This window comes from Gallus gallus, chromosome Z (assembly GCF_016699485.2).
Source record: "Gallus gallus isolate bGalGal1 chromosome Z, bGalGal1.mat.broiler.GRCg7b, whole genome shotgun sequence".
Lineage (NCBI taxonomy): Eukaryota > Metazoa > Chordata > Aves > Galliformes > Phasianidae > Gallus > Gallus gallus.
The window spans coordinates 35,013,072-35,029,160 of NC_052572.1; the positions used below are offsets into that span (position 1 = coordinate 35,013,072).

At 52.7% G+C, this 16,089-nt stretch overlaps 1 protein-coding gene and 1 non-coding gene across 4 annotated transcripts; one reads left to right on the top strand and one right to left on the bottom strand.

The window, feature by feature from the left end:
* Nucleotides 1–1,942: 1,942 nt before the first annotated feature.
* Nucleotides 1,943–15,866, bottom strand: LOC121108352 (sperm-associated antigen 4 protein-like). Of its 3 annotated transcripts, XM_046905842.1 has the most exons (14): nt 14,421–14,915; nt 13,938–14,161; nt 7,542–13,385; nt 7,236–7,303; nt 6,813–6,894; nt 6,193–6,260; nt 5,607–5,665; nt 5,437–5,477; nt 5,094–5,181; nt 4,460–4,544; nt 3,904–4,001; nt 3,158–3,319; nt 2,850–2,939; nt 1,943–2,139 (listed from the first exon to the last, which is right to left on the bottom strand). In XM_046905842.1, the coding sequence occupies exons 3-14, from the start codon at nt 7,667–7,669 to the stop codon at nt 1,999–2,001; spliced, it is 1,110 nt and encodes a 369-aa protein (XP_046761798.1). In that variant the 5' UTR covers nt 7,670–13,385; nt 13,938–14,161; nt 14,421–14,915; the 3' UTR covers nt 1,943–1,998. The 3 variants fall into 3 exon arrangements, with proteins under 3 accessions (XP_046761798.1, XP_040511973.1, XP_040511974.1); XM_040656039.2 differs by having other exon boundaries at nt 13,938–14,915; XM_040656040.2 differs by lacking the exons at nt 7,236–7,303; nt 7,542–13,385; nt 13,938–14,161; nt 14,421–14,915 and adding an exon at nt 15,301–15,866.
* MIR7482-5 (microRNA 7482-5) lies at nt 8,960–9,016 on the top strand. The gene has a single exon (NR_128274.1). It is a non-coding gene; the product is annotated as a microRNA 7482-5 (primary transcript).
* Nucleotides 15,867–16,089: the final 223 nt, after the last annotated feature.

Here is a 16,089-nt window from a genome sequence, read left to right on the forward strand (position 1 = left end):
AGCAGGCAAATACGCACTGAGAGCAGATAGAAAGATCAGAAAAAGCAGCATGTAGAGCCCAGACTTCCTTTTGGTCATCTCTTTCCTGAAAAAGAAGGCGTCGGGGTGTTGGCAGCGCTCACGGTTTGAGGCAGGTCCTGAGGACTCCAACCGTAAATTGTTGGGAAAGAAACGTTGTTTTTGCATGGCAGTGAGATGTTATGACTCTGCAGAGGTCCTGGGGGGTGGGGGGGGGCAAGCCGTGGGGAGTGGGGGAACTCACCTCGTGAAGCAGGAAACGTGAACTGTTGTGTCTCTCCAGTCCGGCGCACCTCTCTACTCCAACGGTTTCCTGCTTCTGCAAAAGCGTGAAATAAAATGTGATCCGTGGCGAATTGCCTGAGCCTGGAGTATTGACCATGAGCGTTTCTCACAAAATGGCAGATGTTACAGGACAATTAAGAGTTCATTCTGCTTTCCTTCCATTTGGGGTGTATATCTGTAATATGACCGTGGGTGTACTAAGAGTTTTCTGTCTTTTCTCGTGCACTTGTGGACCAGGCCACCACCCATCACCCTCTGCTACCGTGAATACCGGGTCCCTCTGAGGATCTTGGTAGAATTTCCGTCCTGGCATTAAGTTACGAACAGGTCACTTTGCAACCTTCTCTTGTGCAGGCTGAACAGCCCCAGCTCTCTCAGCCTGTCCTCGTAGCAGAGGTGTTCCATGTCAGCCTCGTAGCAGAGGTGTTCCATCCCTTGGATCGTTTCTGTGACCCTCCTCTGGACGCGCTCCAGCAGGTCCACATTTCTCCTGCACTGAGGACCACACGTCTGAACAGGGTACTCCAGGTGAGGCCTCACCAGCACACAGTAGAGGGGCAGCTTCACAGAATCACAGAATGGCCTGGGTTGAAAGGACCACAGTGATCATCTAGTTTCAACCCCCCTGCTACGGGCAGGGTCACCAACCACTAGACCAGGCTGCCCAGAGCCACATCCAGCCTGGCCTTGAAGGCTTCCAGGCTTGGGGCATCCACAACCTCCCTGGGCAACCTGTTCCAGTGCGTCACCACCCTCGGTGTGAAAAACTTCCTCCTAATATCTAACCTGAACCTCCCCTGTCTTGGTTTAAAACCATTCCCCCTTGTCCTCTTGCTGTCCATCCTCGTAAACAGCCGTTCCCCTTGCTGTTTATATGCTCCCTTCAAGTACTGGAAGGCCACAATGAGGTCTCCCCAGAGCCCTCTCTAAGCTGAACGAGCCCGGTTCCCTCACCTTTCCTCACAGGAGAGGTGCTCCAGCCCTCTGATCACCTTAGTGGCCCTCCTCTGGACCCGCTCCAAGAGCTCCATGTCCTTGGCTGTTGGGCAATTAAAATAGAATCCGATCCGGTCAGAAGGTGGAAGGCATGGCCTAGGAGAGCTGAGGACGCTTGCGTTGATGCTCTTATGCTGACTGGTATAGAGGATGGACGCTATGGGTCTGTGGGAGTTCCTGTGCAGAGCGTCCAAAGGGAGAGCTCTGAAGCAGCTCTGTTGGCTCTGGGGCCAGGTAGGATCTGTGTGCAGACAGCGTCTCCAGAGCTCACTGAGTGGCAGAAGTGGGAGAGGAACACCCTCCCACCTCTGGGAGGTTCCCATGGGATTTGGAGTCAGCGACAGCAGCAGCACCAGGGGGGCTGGTTTTGGGAACACACACCACCTGAGCCGCTTCCTCAGCCACGGTGGGTTTCTAAGCCCCGTGGCTGCTGCAATACCTGCCAGCCCTCATGGATGTCCCTCGCATCCCTCCAGACAATGAAGGAGGGCTAGGGCTCCATCATCTCCTTCTGTTTGGTTCACTCACATCCATGGGGCAGAGGCAAAGTGAGGAATGTCCCGTTTCTGCTGGACAATGAGAAATGGGCTGCTCAGAGGAAGCCTGTGAAAGAACACCTTCCACACCACGACAAACACACATCTCTGATGTGGAATAATTTTGTGTTTTATTTTTAAAAGAAACGCCTTTCTGCAGCGTCTACACATGTCCTTGGCCGATGTCATTTGTTCCCGCTCTCTTCCCATGAACCTGCACCCGATAAATACAGGTGTGTCCTGCATTTCCCCAGTTGTTGAGTACGACGAGCTTTATATGCCAAAAAGCTCTGGGGGTCTCGGTCTGCAAAACAAAGAGGACAACAAGAGACTTAACTCCTGGCCTGGAAGCAACCGCAGCTGCCTCCATGCATCTCCTTGTCAGCACGCTGCCTGTTGCGGGGCCAGCTCCCTCCTTGGCCGAGGAGGAGGCTTTTCTCTGCTTCCCTTCTCCCAGGCGGCCCCACTAAGGCCCCCTGTGCCCCAGCAGAGCCAACGTCTGGCCTGTGGGAGCAGGAGGAGCAGCGGTGGAAGCCTGATGCCATGTGGTCCCAGGGGACAGCCATATGGCTGGGGAGCACACCTGCATGGGGGCTGTCTAGGAGTGCCCGCACCGACAGCAGCTCCTCCGTCTGCCCAGGCCCACAGATGCCAACCGACCAGCCACTGGGAACAGGGCGTGCCCGTGGCACTGTCTCTTGGCTCTTACCACCTGACACTTGCATTTCAGGCCTTCTCCCAACACACGTGGGACTGCAAGGCTCTGCCAAAAGAGGTGGGCATTGCTGGGAACTCTGTGCACAGTGCTTGGTCCAACGTGGCGCTCTCCCTGCTTCATCCTCCCAGCTACCCTGCCATGTCGCGTGCTCTCGGCCCTCTGAACCTCAGCGTGTCTCTCTGAGCCCGCGCTGGACCCCTGCCCTGGCAGGGACTCCCCAACACTCCTCCTGCCACTGACTTGCTGCCAAAGCAGTGTTTCTGGAATGGTCTCCTGCCCATACGCAATGACTGTACCTGCAGTTGGAAGGTCTGGGTCACCTCTTTCCTGACATCATAGGTGAATTTCCCAAGCAAAGCTTCCTTCTCTCCTTCCTCATCCAGGCCCTACGAGATAAAGCACAGGGTAGCAGGTCAACACTTGTGCCAAACCTGGGCCGCCGGAGCTCCAGCAGCTCCTGCAGCTCTGGTGGAGAATGTGGTGGGGCTGAGTCTCCCCTTGAGCATTGCTCCAAGGACGTACTGGTCCTCTTCTCCAGTATGTCCCCTAGCAGAGGCGTTTCCCTACAGCCACATCCCAGCCCCATGTACCAGCAGACACTTACAAAGACAGCAAAATCACGGGGAGCGCTGCTGACGTGCCACAGGTTTGTTTCCACTGAGTGCTGCACAGTGACTGCAGTCGGCTGGACTTTTGTGGGCAAGTTGAAGACCACCTGGCTCTGAGATGCTTTCAAAGGCCAGCAATAGCCTGGAGACATGTCCAGCTGAAAGCAGAGAGCAGGAAGCAAGGGAGTCATGAGGCCCACGCTGCTGCCCGTGCAGCCAAAAACAAAGGCAGCAATGAGCATGCTTGCTGCTTAGGTGCTGCAGACAGCAGGTAGGGAAGCAGACAGACACACCCAGCTGTCTTGCTGGCATGGGAAGGAGAACTCTCCGAATTCCCATGAGGAGGAAGATATCCGTTATGAAACGTGGGATACCCCACACCGCAGTCAGGGCTATGAAGAAAGCTCCTGTTTTGCCCGGTAGTTCTGCATCTTCCCCTGCCTCCACCCCCGCCCAACCCAAAGAACAACGATCAGAGCTGACAAAGACAAACAGGAGATTCCTCCCTCAGCCAGCCCTGACCACGGAGAGTGGGATGCAGGATTTAGCAGCACGGCTCACCCAGGTCAGCCTGCTTTCAGAGGGTACCACTGGTTTCTAGTAAGCCAAGCCCTGAGGGAGCCCTCAGGAGCCAGGCCCTTGAGCAGTACCATGGGCTTGAGCAGTACTGCAGAGGGGCCTTAGGGGCCCCCAGCTGGACACGGGGGAACAAAAGCAGCACTGAGGATCTCTGCTACCCTACCTGCTCAAAGGTCTCCACCACGTTTTGAGTGCACAGGAACCAAGCCACCTTGCAGTGCCATGCAGACCTGGATGATCTCTGCAGGTCTATGGAGACACCTGAATTGAGAAGAGAGCAGATGATTGCCAAGGGCCCAGTCTCCCAGCACCTAATTGGCTCAAGCTATTTCTAAGGCTGCCTGCTGACAGCATCCCTCTCTCAGGTGCACAGAGATGAGGTCTGCGGACAGTGGCAGGCAGCAAGGCCCTGTGTGAGGGGCAGCAGACTCAAGACAAGGCCATGCTGCATGGGGAGAGCTAAAGACAACCTGGACCTGGTTTCAGTCCCTGAGAAACCTCAGCATAGTGCAGTAACTCCGGCCAGGGGCACCACTGCAGGGAGCGAGGGCATGATGGGGCTGAGCCGCTGAGCCCAAGGGAGCCACAGCTGTGTCCTTGGGCCAGTGATTTAGTCTCATCCGGCTCTTCCTCAGAGAGACGAGGCCGCAGCACAGCCTTCTTTTGGCAGCACTGAGCTTAAGCCCAGCCTAACAAGGCATGCCTGTCTGGGTCCATACCTGCACTTTTCAGAGCCCGGTCACACTTTGTGAAGCACTTTTCCTTAGGCATCACACACGCGGCCTCTCTCAAGTCCTGGGCATCCTGGGGAAGACAGAAAGCAGCACAGGAGATGAACACATCACTGGGCTGCTACGTTGGACCACTGCGTTCCGTGTCAGAGCCAAGGAGCTTTGTCAGGAAGCGTGTCAGAAAGCAAAACACAGGCCTCATCTGCAGAGGCACTCAGCCTCTTTTCATCAGGAAAAGTTGAAGGCTGGACGGTTTTTGTGTCCCCTGCCAGAGTATGGGCCTGGGCACCACTGGCTTGTTGTCTCCTTCCACACTCTTCAGGTGAGCTGTGGCAGGGTGGGATATCTCTGGAAGGGCACCCAGGTGTCTCCACTCTCTGGGAAGACACCAGAGCTGCCAGAGGTCCTAGATTACCAGGACAAGAATGCGGGCAGCTTTCCAGCAGCATGGCCTGGCTAAATGTGACCAAGAGAAAGCCTTTGCAGAAGGGGAGCTCAACCAGCAAGGCCTGGCGTGAGATGAGTGGCTGGGGTCAGCAGGGAAATCCCACAGGGAGCCCCACAGAAGCGCCCTGCGCAAGGCTCTGCTCATCCCAGCCTCTTCCCCAAAGTGCAGGATCACCTTCATCACAGTGCCACGCTCTTCAGCCAGGTAAGACACCCCATTCCTCTGGTTTTCAATCCCCTGGGTTTCTTCAGTCAGCGAGTTCCTGCAAACACACACGGAGCAGATGTCAGAGAGCTGCCCAGCCCCTGAAGCGCATTCGGACTTAGCAGATGAGCAGACACACAGCCACTCCTTCATGCTTTTCTTTCCAAGCTTAGGAGCGCTTCCCATCACCTCTGTTTAATAAAAGGCAGAGAGGGAAAGGCACACGCCCTGGGGATTGTGCAAGGCAGCGCAAATGGCAAGAGCTCGTCTGCCACTGTCCCACCAAGAGAGCAGCAGGCCCAGGGGCCCTTACCCAGAGTTCATCGGGCGTGGAGCAGTCTGCAACGGCAGCATCTGAAAGGGAAAGGCTTGCCATTGGAGCACCAGTCACTGCTGGCAGCAGGAGGACGCGTGCATTTGCCCAACTGCCACCTACAGACGTCTTCTGTGGGAATTGCCTGTCCCTCAGCAGTAGTCACTGACCTGCAAGAAATCCTCTGTCCACAGTACTCTTGCCAATGAGATTCCACAGTAGGCACCAGCTGTCATTTGCAGCACAGACAGAAAGTTATTTCACTATGGATTCTAAGGGTTGCCATAGTCCTACTGTCTCGCCCCGAACCGGAGTGCAAGATGTTTCCTGCAGATGTGGGGGACTGGGGCAGAGAGCACATGGCTGCAAGAACGGACCCTCTTCGCCAACTCTGACTATAAAGCACAAAGGCTTTTTGCTCCCACTGCCTCTCCCTGTCTGACAGCGAGCTTGGCAGGACAGGCAGCCTCCCCTCATAGGCCTGGCTGGGCAGAGCGCTGCTCTTACGCTGACTGGCATAGGAGACAAAGGCTACGGGGCTGTGGGAGCTCCCTCACAGAGCGTCCAAGGGGAAAGCTGTGAATTGGCTGTGAGTTGGCTCTCAGGCCAGCTGGGATCTGTGTGTGAACAGTGTCTCCGGAGCTCCCCAAGCGGCAGAAGTGGCAGGTGCGAAGGGCCCGCAGGTCGTTCAGTACCTGCCCACACGCTGGAGGTCCCATCTAGTGTTTGTACTGCTGGCAGCAGGCAAATACTCACTGAGAGCAGATAGGAAGATCAGAAGAAGCAGAATGCAGAGCTCAGACTTCTTTTTGGTCATCTCTTTCCTGAAAAAGAAGGAGTCGGGGTGTTGGCAGCGCTCACGGTTTGAGGCAGACCCTTTCTCGGGGGTATCTTCTCTTACACACTGCAAAGCAGCAATGTGGGGAGTCCGCTGCTGGCAAAAACCACCAACAGAGCACCCCCAGCAGGAGTGGGGCTTCCCTCAGCTGCCTTCAGCACCACTCTGTGCTGGGGGCGTGACTTCTGTTTTGCAGAGGAGTCAAATCGCCTTATACTGGAGATGAAGAAACACCTGCTTTGAGGTGTCCTCCACAGGCAGGCTGCAGCCATCTACTCCTGGGCTCCTTCAACTCCTGCTGCCTTACATCCTCACATCCCAGCCAGAGGCTTGGATGAGACGTTTTGAGCCGCGTCAGGTGTGTGGACTGGGGCTTTGCTCCCATTCCCTCCTGAGCTGCTGCCGTAGCTCTGAAAGCGCAGAGCTGCTGCTGGTGGGAGCCAAGTTCTTTCTCCTGCTGGGTAGCACTGCCAGCCTGGCCTGCCCACCCCCACCCACGGAAACCCCCAATACCACATTGCACAGGTACTGTACTCACACAGAGGACATGCTTGTGCCAAAGAGTCTCTTGAGGGAAACCACGATCAGTGACTCTCTCAGAAGACTTAAGATGTTTGGCTCTGGCAAAGAAAGGGGAGGAAGAAAAGCGTGAGCACGTTCTCAAGGGATACCAGTCAGCATTGTGTCAGACCCTCTAAGGAGGGCTGGGAGCCGATCTGGATCACAGCTGAGGCAGGGGCAGGGCTGCGGTTGTGTCCTGGAGAAGGGGCAGCTGGGTGCATCCTGCGAGCGGGACACCGAGGGCTGGCAAAGATCACCTCGCAGGCACACCACTGAGGGCACGTTCAGGGAAGGAGGTCAGCCTTAGGCTTGGTGCCCCGGCTCCTGTTGTACTGCGGTGCCCCTTGCTGGCCAAAACGTTTCCCAGAAACCTGGTGGAGCAAAGCAGCCCGGGACTTACCCTCCCAGTATGCAGCAGTGCGTCTGCAGCTGGCTGGCCCTGCCTGGGCCACCAGAGAGGAGGTGCAGCTGTGGAGGAAAGTGAAAAGCCCTGCTGTGCACCGTCTCCACACCACGGGAGCCGTGGCCAGCAGGACTGACCAGCTTGGAGGCCCCAGCCAGAACAGACATCTTGGGAAGCCTCCCAGGGAGCAGCCCCAGCATGGCGACAATGGGCAGCACGGAAAGGATACAACCAGCGCCACATTTGCTCCATCTCTGCTGCCCAACAGCTTGTGTCCCTGGGAGGAACAAACCTCCCTCCTACCTGTTTCCTGGGAGCTGGCTGCTCTCCATTTCTGCCTCTTCCACGTTCCTGCCAGCTCCTCTCACCCTCACCCTTTCAGGGGGCCTCTGTGCCCCTTTTGATCTCTGGGGAGACTTTCTCCTCCTCATGCTGTGGAGGAATCAAGCTTTCCCCTTGTCAGTGTCTTCTTCCGCAGCAGGAATGTCTGCGCGGAGGAAGGCCACTGAGCAACAAGCCCAAACCCAATCCGCAGGAGAAGCACGCCTGTCCCGAGCACACAGCCACCAGGACACCACCGCGAGCTCCTTCCACACGCGTTGGCAGCCAAGGCCAACAGTGCCAGGTGGCGGCACAGTGGGACACACTGTGGCACCCACTCCTGACCTCACAAAGGCCTGGGCGTCAGCTCATGGCTCTGACCTCACAATCGGGGCAGACTGTGGCACCCACTCCTGACCTCACAAAGGCCTGGGCCTGCACAGCGTCAGCTCAAGGCTCTGACCTCACAATTGGGCCTAGCAGGGCTGGGAGGTGGGACACCCCGCAGGTTTCATGGTACGTCCGCCCTCGACAGCCCTGGTGGGCTCAGCCAATTGTAGCCCAAAGTTCGTGTGCCAGATTCACTATCATCAGATATCTCCCTGGTGTGCTGTCATGGGTTATACCTGTGTTGCAGAAAGGGATCAGCTTGGACTCTGTATATGGGGAGGACAGTACCATGGTACTCCAGTGAGATACTGCCGAAAGCCTTTTTTCCTTTTAGTATTAAATCTCGGCCCGACTTGGGACTCCTGAGTATTCCAACTGTATACTGTGAGAAATTTGAGGAACATCGTTCAGATGTACTGGTACCAACCAGTTCTGTAGTTTGAATGCCAGACAGAGGGGAAGGCTAACTGGGAGAGGTTATCCCAGCATGCCATAACAGGTGAAAGCTAAAGAAGGAGAGGAGGAGAACGGGGAGGGGCTAACCAAGCAGTGAACAGGTACGGGACACTGGCTGAGGGAATGAGGAGCCTCGCACAGGCTGTGAACCTGGGAGTCCTTGGCCAGTGAGGGCATGGGAGAAAATGTGCACTGGGAAGTAGTAAACATAAACTGTTGTGTCACTCTGACCTGGTGCACCCTAGTCAAGAGTGCCCGCTTCTGTAAAAGCGGGAAAGAAATTGTCATTCATAGCAAATTTCACCTAAGCCCGAACTATTGAATACAAGCATTTCTCACAAGGTGAACACATTTGCCACACCTCGACCAGCAATCCTTGACAAGACCTGAGCGGCTGGGGTCAGCAGGGAAGTCCCACAGGCAGCCCACACAACCGTGCCCTGGCCAAGGCTCTGCTCATCCCAGCCTCTTCCCCAAAGTGCAGGATCACCTTTGTCACAGCGCCAGTCTCCACAGACAGGCAAAAGTCACCTCCTTCCTCAGGAATTGCATCTCCTGGGCTTGTTCACTCACCAGAGAGGGCAACTTTCTGCAGACACACAAGCCAGAGAGCTGCCCAGCCCCTGACGAGCACTCAGCTCACAGATGAGCAGACACACAGGCACTCCTTTGAGTCTCCCTCTCTTTGCAAGCTTAGGAGTACATCCCATCACCTCCACATTTAGCAAAAGGCAGAGAGGGGAAGGTACGAGGCCCGGGGACTGTGCAAAGCAGCGCAAAATGGCAGGAGCTCATCTGCCACTATCCCACCGAGAGAGCTGTTGGTCAGATGGGGGCTCTTACCAGAAGCTCATCAGGTCTGGGGCAGTCTGTGACAACAGTGCCTGCAAGGGAAGGACTTCCCATTGGAGCACCAGTCACTGCTGGGAGCAGGAAGATGCGTGCATGCGGCCTACAGATGTCCTTTGAGGGAATTTCTTGTCTTTCAGCAATCGTCACTGACCTGTGAGAAACGATTACCACAGTCCCAATGTCTCCTCCCAGACAAGGGTGAAACACATGGGGGACTGGGTCAGAGAGCACGTGGCTGCAAGCAGGGTCCCTTTTCATTTGCTTCGGAGCTCATCACAGCCCTGGCCTCCACGCGCGCTCAGCACCCCGCAGCTACCCCAACTTTCCCCTCTCTCACTAACGGTTACCGTCATCCCCAGGCTCCTCTAGCTGGGAGAGAGACCTTCCCGTCCCTCTCTTTCCAAACAGCCATGGGAAAGCCCCACTTCAGTCACAGAATCTATCACGCTATTCTATTAATCTGTTCTACTCTATTCTATGCCTTTACCTATGAATGTTCCAATCCATTCAATCCATGAACAAGCCCAGCTCCCTCAGCCGCTCTTCCTAGGACAGGTGCTCCTGCCCTCCCATCACCCTCCCGGCCTCTGGACCCACTCCAGCAGCTCTGCATCTTCATTATTCACCGAGTCATAACTGCCCGTGAACAGAACGAGGCAAGGTGGAGCAAAAACCACCCTGACGAACTGATGACCATGACTCTTGCTTCAGCTTCCTTATATGCAAAGAACCTATAAGCTAAAATCCGATGTGTGCAGTGTGTAACCATTGCAAAGACAGAGTTACGGTGTAGAAGTTTAGATGAACCCACACCTAAACACATACAGCTGGAACAAAAAAAAAAAAAAATGTTTTGATGACAACAGATTCTCTCTAGCTGAGTAAAGAGGCTTAATGAAAGAAAACTCTGGTGAGCAGCCCATGTTTTCTCATCTGAGGAGTAGCCTCGCCTTGGCAATATGAGAAGTAGATTGTGTTTTGGCAGCAGAAATGTCCACTATTTCTGTAGGTAGCATAGGAGAAGTTGCCTTTCACAAAGAAAGCTGCAGCACTTCTCTAGTCAGCAGTTCTTTTCTGATGTATTATCTCAGTGGGAAAGAATTAACCTAAAAGACCACGGGTTAATTGTAGATGCACTTGACATAACTCAAATAATGTCTTCCTAGCTCGTACTCGTAGAAGGTAAAGGAAACGCTTTACCCACGGAAATTTGAAAGATGATGTGGGACAATGCAAATAAATTTGAAAGAGAATTTCAGTTTTGCTGGCATCTAGTTAATGTTACGTATGATCCTGTTCATAACTTTGCTACAGCTTTTGTCCTAACGGTACGCAGTGCTGCGGTACATACCACGTACCCAGTCATTGTGCTGGGACTGAATCACAATGAAGTTATACCCTGCCTGTTAGAACACAGAGTACAAGCCCAACAAAATGGAAACAAATGGCAAAGTGTTGATGTTCGTTCATGTGCTGCATGGGAACAACGAGGATTTATTTATTTGTGAGAGTAATGCCATCAAGACTCAATACACTTGTCTTGACACTGAGCAAAATACTTGCCATTTTGAGAGGTATCCCAACGAGACCCGTGAAATAGTGCTCCCTTATAGTGGAGAAGGATGTGTGTGTGTAATTTTATACTCATGGCTGATATCACTGTAGATACAAGCTATCATTCAATCATCGGTGCTTGCAACTTTACTAATACTATGGGATGTGACTCTAATCATTCAGTTCCAGTTACGTCCTATCAGTTGTTGCGGTCCAATTACACATTAATCCAAGATTTGCCACCTGGCCCAGTCGGAATGAATCTTGCTTCGGTAAAGAAATTATTGCAACATGACAATCTGTACCAACTGCTAGAATGCATCCAAGATAATGCACAAAAGAACACTTTGATTCTGTTAGCAGATACGATTCTGTTAACAGATGATACAGAAGAGATACACCATGTCCTAGAAAGGGTGCAGAAGGATGGAGAACAGCATTGCTGGGAAACGCTCCTTAGATGGCCACCAACAGCAAGAGGAGCTTTTAATTCTGTGCTTCACCCAGTTGTGATCTTATTAATCCTAACACTGATGTGTTTATTGCTTGTAATCACACTGTATGTGGAAGTCTGGCAGATGCTGAGGCGACTGGCCCACCTCGTATTACCCAAGGAGTCTGAAAGTTGCCCTAGGTATTAGATAACTTTTCCTAGACTGCTCGTGATCCACGGCTAAGGCGAGTTCAGTTAAGAGCGTTGGCGGCACTCACATTTTGCTCCTTTGCTTTTGTGTCATTTTAACATGTATCATTCCCTTCTCCCCTCCTTCCCCTTAATGCTTTTTTTTTTTTCCTTGGAACCACCATGGGACAGTGATAACAAGTCTTGCACCGCCAGGTGGTGTGAGAAGCGGGCACAGTGCCTGACTCAAAGCTTGTTCAGAGGCAGCCATCTGAGACATGAGAAGCTGGACAGTGCTTGGCTCAAAGCCTGTTCAACGGCACCCATCTGAGGCATGACCTGCCCAACAAGTTTTTGAAGCTAATGGTTGACTACCACCAGCACAGCGGTAAGAGGACAGACACGCTGTTCCTCCCGATGCGCAAAAATGTGGGTACCCCGACAGCTACCATCACCATGATGGACAGGACATGATGACCCTGACAACTGGGGTAGGCAGGCCCAAAGAGTTCTGAGGAAGAACGGGTACCCCATCTGCCAAAACACAGCCATGTAAGTCAACGAGACGTCGCTGACCAACGTGCTGCCTCCCCACGGACCAGCAAGACATCACCGGATTCCCTGGTGGCGACTATACCTGATCTGTAAACCGTGTGCGGGAATTTCTTTCCTTACTATGGCTAACTTCCCCATCTTCCCCACATCCCTTAGTAGCTTGGAACCTCTAATGCTGATTACACTCTGATTCAAGACGTACTACTTGTTCATACTGGGATGAATCATACAAGGGTGAAGAAATTGTATGGAGAATAGCAAGATCATTAGTTTTGATAAATTATTACTATCAATCGTCAAGTTGGGCTAGTAAGCTGGTTTTCTAATATTAGAAGCGTTTCACAGTCTGGTGCAAAAACACAAAAGGGTAAAAAGAGAAAGAGGGGGAACTGTGAGAGGTAGATTGTGCTTTTGCAGTGGACATTTCCAGTGTTTCTGTATGTAGGATAGGATACAGCATAGGATACTTTGCCTTTCACAGAGAAAGCTCCCAGACACGGTAAAGTTGAGACTGGGGAGTTCTGACCTAGGTACAATTGGCACAGGCACTAGGTAAGGTAATTACATAGGGTAGGGGAGAGTCTGGTACAGGACACAATGAGTGTGCAGACTGCTGAAAATACTGTCCTCCTGCTGCCATGCCGTAAGAAGTACAGAACATACCCAAAGACAATGAGTTGGTAACAGATGTTGTATGGAAGTGTAGTGTAGCAACAGCATCAAAACATCGAGAGCCTGAGACGCTCAACCAGTGAGTGCCAGGAGAGGTTTTACCTGCGTCGGACCCAGCGTGTGTAACGGCATGGATTTCACTGTCTAGTTGCACAATTTCTCCCTTGGCAGTAGGGGGCGTGTGCTCATTACTGCAATAAGGAATAAACTGCTCTTCACAGACATCTTTGCCTGATTGGAAATTTTTGATCTCGAGCGTGTTTCTCACAGCAAGAAAATGCAGAAGGCAATACTCTAAATGTAACTGTCCTACAGGCAATCCGTAGTTCTGTGTTGGTTTTCTTTTAAAGGAGAGCAAACTTCAATACAAAATTACGAGGCTTCAAAACACTGCTAACATAACACCAACAGTGAAGCTTTCCAGTTTACTGAAGAGCAGGAGAGGAGGCCTGGAACAACATACTGCTGTAAGCACAATCACGGAGTCAGGCTCCAGCAGCTTAACGCTGCTCAGAAGAAGAAAAAAAAAAAAAAGGGAAGTGCAACATTTGTCTAGAGTCTGTTGTTTATTATTTGTGGCTGTGGCAATTTCAATACGTGACTGAATTTCTACAGCACTTTTTCTGTTTGAGCACAAGCTGGTCTTTTCCAACCCACCTGGCCAGCTGCACGGTCAGTTATGCACACTCAGTGCTTTTGAAATACCCCATCTGCATATATGAACCCTGAAAAACAACATGCAAGGTAAACTGTTGTCATGAATCTGATACAAAACTTAGGTGAAAGAGACCATCCCCCTGTTTAGTGTGTTATGGCTTTACACACGTAAGTTTACACATGTTGCATGTCCAAACAAACAATTAGAAATGCTTCTTGCTAAAGGCACTTACTGTTTTTAAATCCTTTTAAGTTTAGTTTTTTAAGTTTTAGTTTTTTAGTTTGTTTTTAAATCCTTTTAAGTTCGGTTGCATCAAGTTTATCTCCTAGATCATGCTTTCGTAGAACAGCCCAAATTGGCAGCATTAATAAAAGGGGAAGAAAAGGTTTTCCTGTTCGAGTATGAAAATACCAACAGTTAACTCCAACTTTAGAACAGGATTTGGTCCTCTCAAAACAGGCAACAGCATTCAGGCGATAGTGATTTCTTTGCCTAAATGCTAACAGAATAGTATATCCCCCCAAAACAAAGTCTTCCAGTTTCAGCCTATGGATATGTCTAAGTCGTGCAGCACACCTACTAATTATCCCCAACCAAAAAGACAGCTTCGCAAGACTACCTTTGCTCCACTTTGGCTGGGAAGGAAGAGAACCTCCAGACAGCATTCTGCTTGCACAGACCAGCAAGCCTACAGTTCTGTGTCTCTGTGTCTGGATGGCTGTCCGTAATAACCTTTCTTAGAGTGGTCTGATAGCTGCTGATGGCACTCCTCCTCCTCCTCCTCTCCATCGCTGCCACAGCTGCCACGATCCTCCATGTGAGGATGCGGTAGGAGGTCAGCAGCTAACAGTCAGACAGGGGGAAAGAAAGACAATGTTTACTTCCATTCTGAGACCCTGAAAATAATAATACCTTCTTGACTTTATGGTCACACACAGCACAGAGAGCCACAAAGAGCCAGTGAAGCCACTTCTAGCCTGTTTTACCACCAACAACGGATCTTTCTCTGAAACGCACAGCCCCGTGCGGCCGCGTTCTGCCCTGAAGCAAGGAACGGCCTCAGCAGGGCAAGGGCTTTCCCCGTCAGCCAAGAGCTATCTACCGGGCGCCATTAGGCCTTCTGGCGGCAGCGGCAACGACGCGGGGGAGCGGGGCCAGGAGCAGCCGCGTCACACCCTGCAGTTACAAAGACGGGCCCCGGGGGGGGTTGGGGGGGGGGAGGGGACCGTTACACGTCAGCCATTTTCTATGCTGCCCCAGCGCCCCCTTGCAGGGCAGCCGTTGCCATTCCTCCAAAAAGGTAACAGCGCTGATTTCTCTAAGGAGGCAAATACTCTGCCTATGTGGTTAAAGAAGACGGAAAAGGAGACCCTCCTACTCCGACTATAAAGCACAAAGGCTTTTTGCTCCCACTGCGTCTCCCCCGCCTGACAGCGAGCTTGGCAGGACAGGCAGCCTCCCCTCATAGGCCTGGCTGGGCAGAGCACTACTCTGAATAGAGGACAAAGGCGACGGAGCTGTGGGGGCTCCCACACAGAGCGTCCACGGGGAAAGCTGGGAAACGGCTCTGAGTCGGCTCTCAGGCCAGCTGGGATCTGCGTGTGAACAGCGTCTCCGGAGCTCCCCAAGCGGCAGAAGTGGCAGGTGCGAAGGGCCCCGCGGGTGCTCCGGCACCTGCCCGCACGCTGGAGGTCCCATCTAGTGTTTGTACTGCTGGCAGCAGGCAAATACGCACTGAGAGCAGATAGAAAGATCAGAAAAAGCAGCATGTAGAGCCCAGACTTCCTTTTGGTCATCTCTTTCCTGAAAAAGAAGGCGTCGGGGTGTTGGCAGCGCTCACGGTTTGAGGCAGGTCCTGAGGACTCCAACCGTAAATTGTTGGGAAAGAAACGTTGTTTTTGCATGGCAGTGAGATGTTATGACTCTGCAGAGGTCCTGGGGGGTGGGGGGGGGGGCAAGCCGTGGGGAGTGGGGGAACTCACCTCGTGAAGCAGGAAACGTGAACTGTTGTGTCTCTCCAGTCCGGCGCACCTCTCTACTCCAACGGTTTCCTGCTTCTGCAAAAGCGTGAAATAAAATGTGATCCGTGGCGAATTGCCTGAGCCTGGAGTATTGACCATGAGCGTTTCTCACAAAATGGCAGATGTTACAGGACAATTGAGAGTTCATTCTGCTTTCCTTCCATTTGGGGTGTATATCTGTAATATGACCGTGGGTGTACTAAGAGTTTTCTGTCTTTTCTCGTGCACTTGTGGACCAGGCCACCACCCATCACCCTCTGCTACCGTGAATACCGGGTCCCTCTGAGGATCTTGGTAGAATTTCCGTCCTGGCATTAAGTTACGAACAGGTCACTTTGCAACCTTCTCTTGTGCAGGCTGAACAGCCCCAGCTCTCTCAGCCTGTCCTCGTAGCAGAGGTGTTCCATGTCAGCCTCGTAGCAGAGGTGTTCCATCCCTTGGATCGTTTCTGTGACCCTCCTCTGGACGCGCTCCAGCAGGTCCACATTTCTCCTGCACTGAGGACCACACGTCTGAACAGGGTACTCCAGGTGAGGCCTCACCAGCACACAGTAGAGGGGCAGCTTCACAGAATCACAGAATGGCCTGGGTTGAAAGGACCACAGTGATCATCTAGTTTCAACCCCCCTGCTACGGGCAGGGTCACCAACCACTAGACCAGGCTGCCCAGAGCCACATCCAGCCTGGCCTTGAAGGCTTCCAGGCTTGGGGCATCCACAACCTCCCTGGGCAACCTGTTCCAGTGCGTCA

Coding starts and splice junctions, on each gene's coding strand:
- LOC121108352 (XM_046905842.1), bottom strand. CDS start 7,669: ATGAGGAGGAGAAAGTCTCCCCAGAGATCAAAAGGGGCACAGAGGCCC. Junction 5,666..6,192: donor GATCTTCCTATCTGCTCTCA/GTGAGTATTTGC, acceptor TGCAAATGACAG/CTGGTGCCTACTGTGGAATC. Junction 3,320..3,903: donor TGGTGGAGACCTTTGAGCAG/GTAGGGTAGCAG, acceptor CTCTGCTTTCAG/CTGGACATGTCTCCAGGCTA.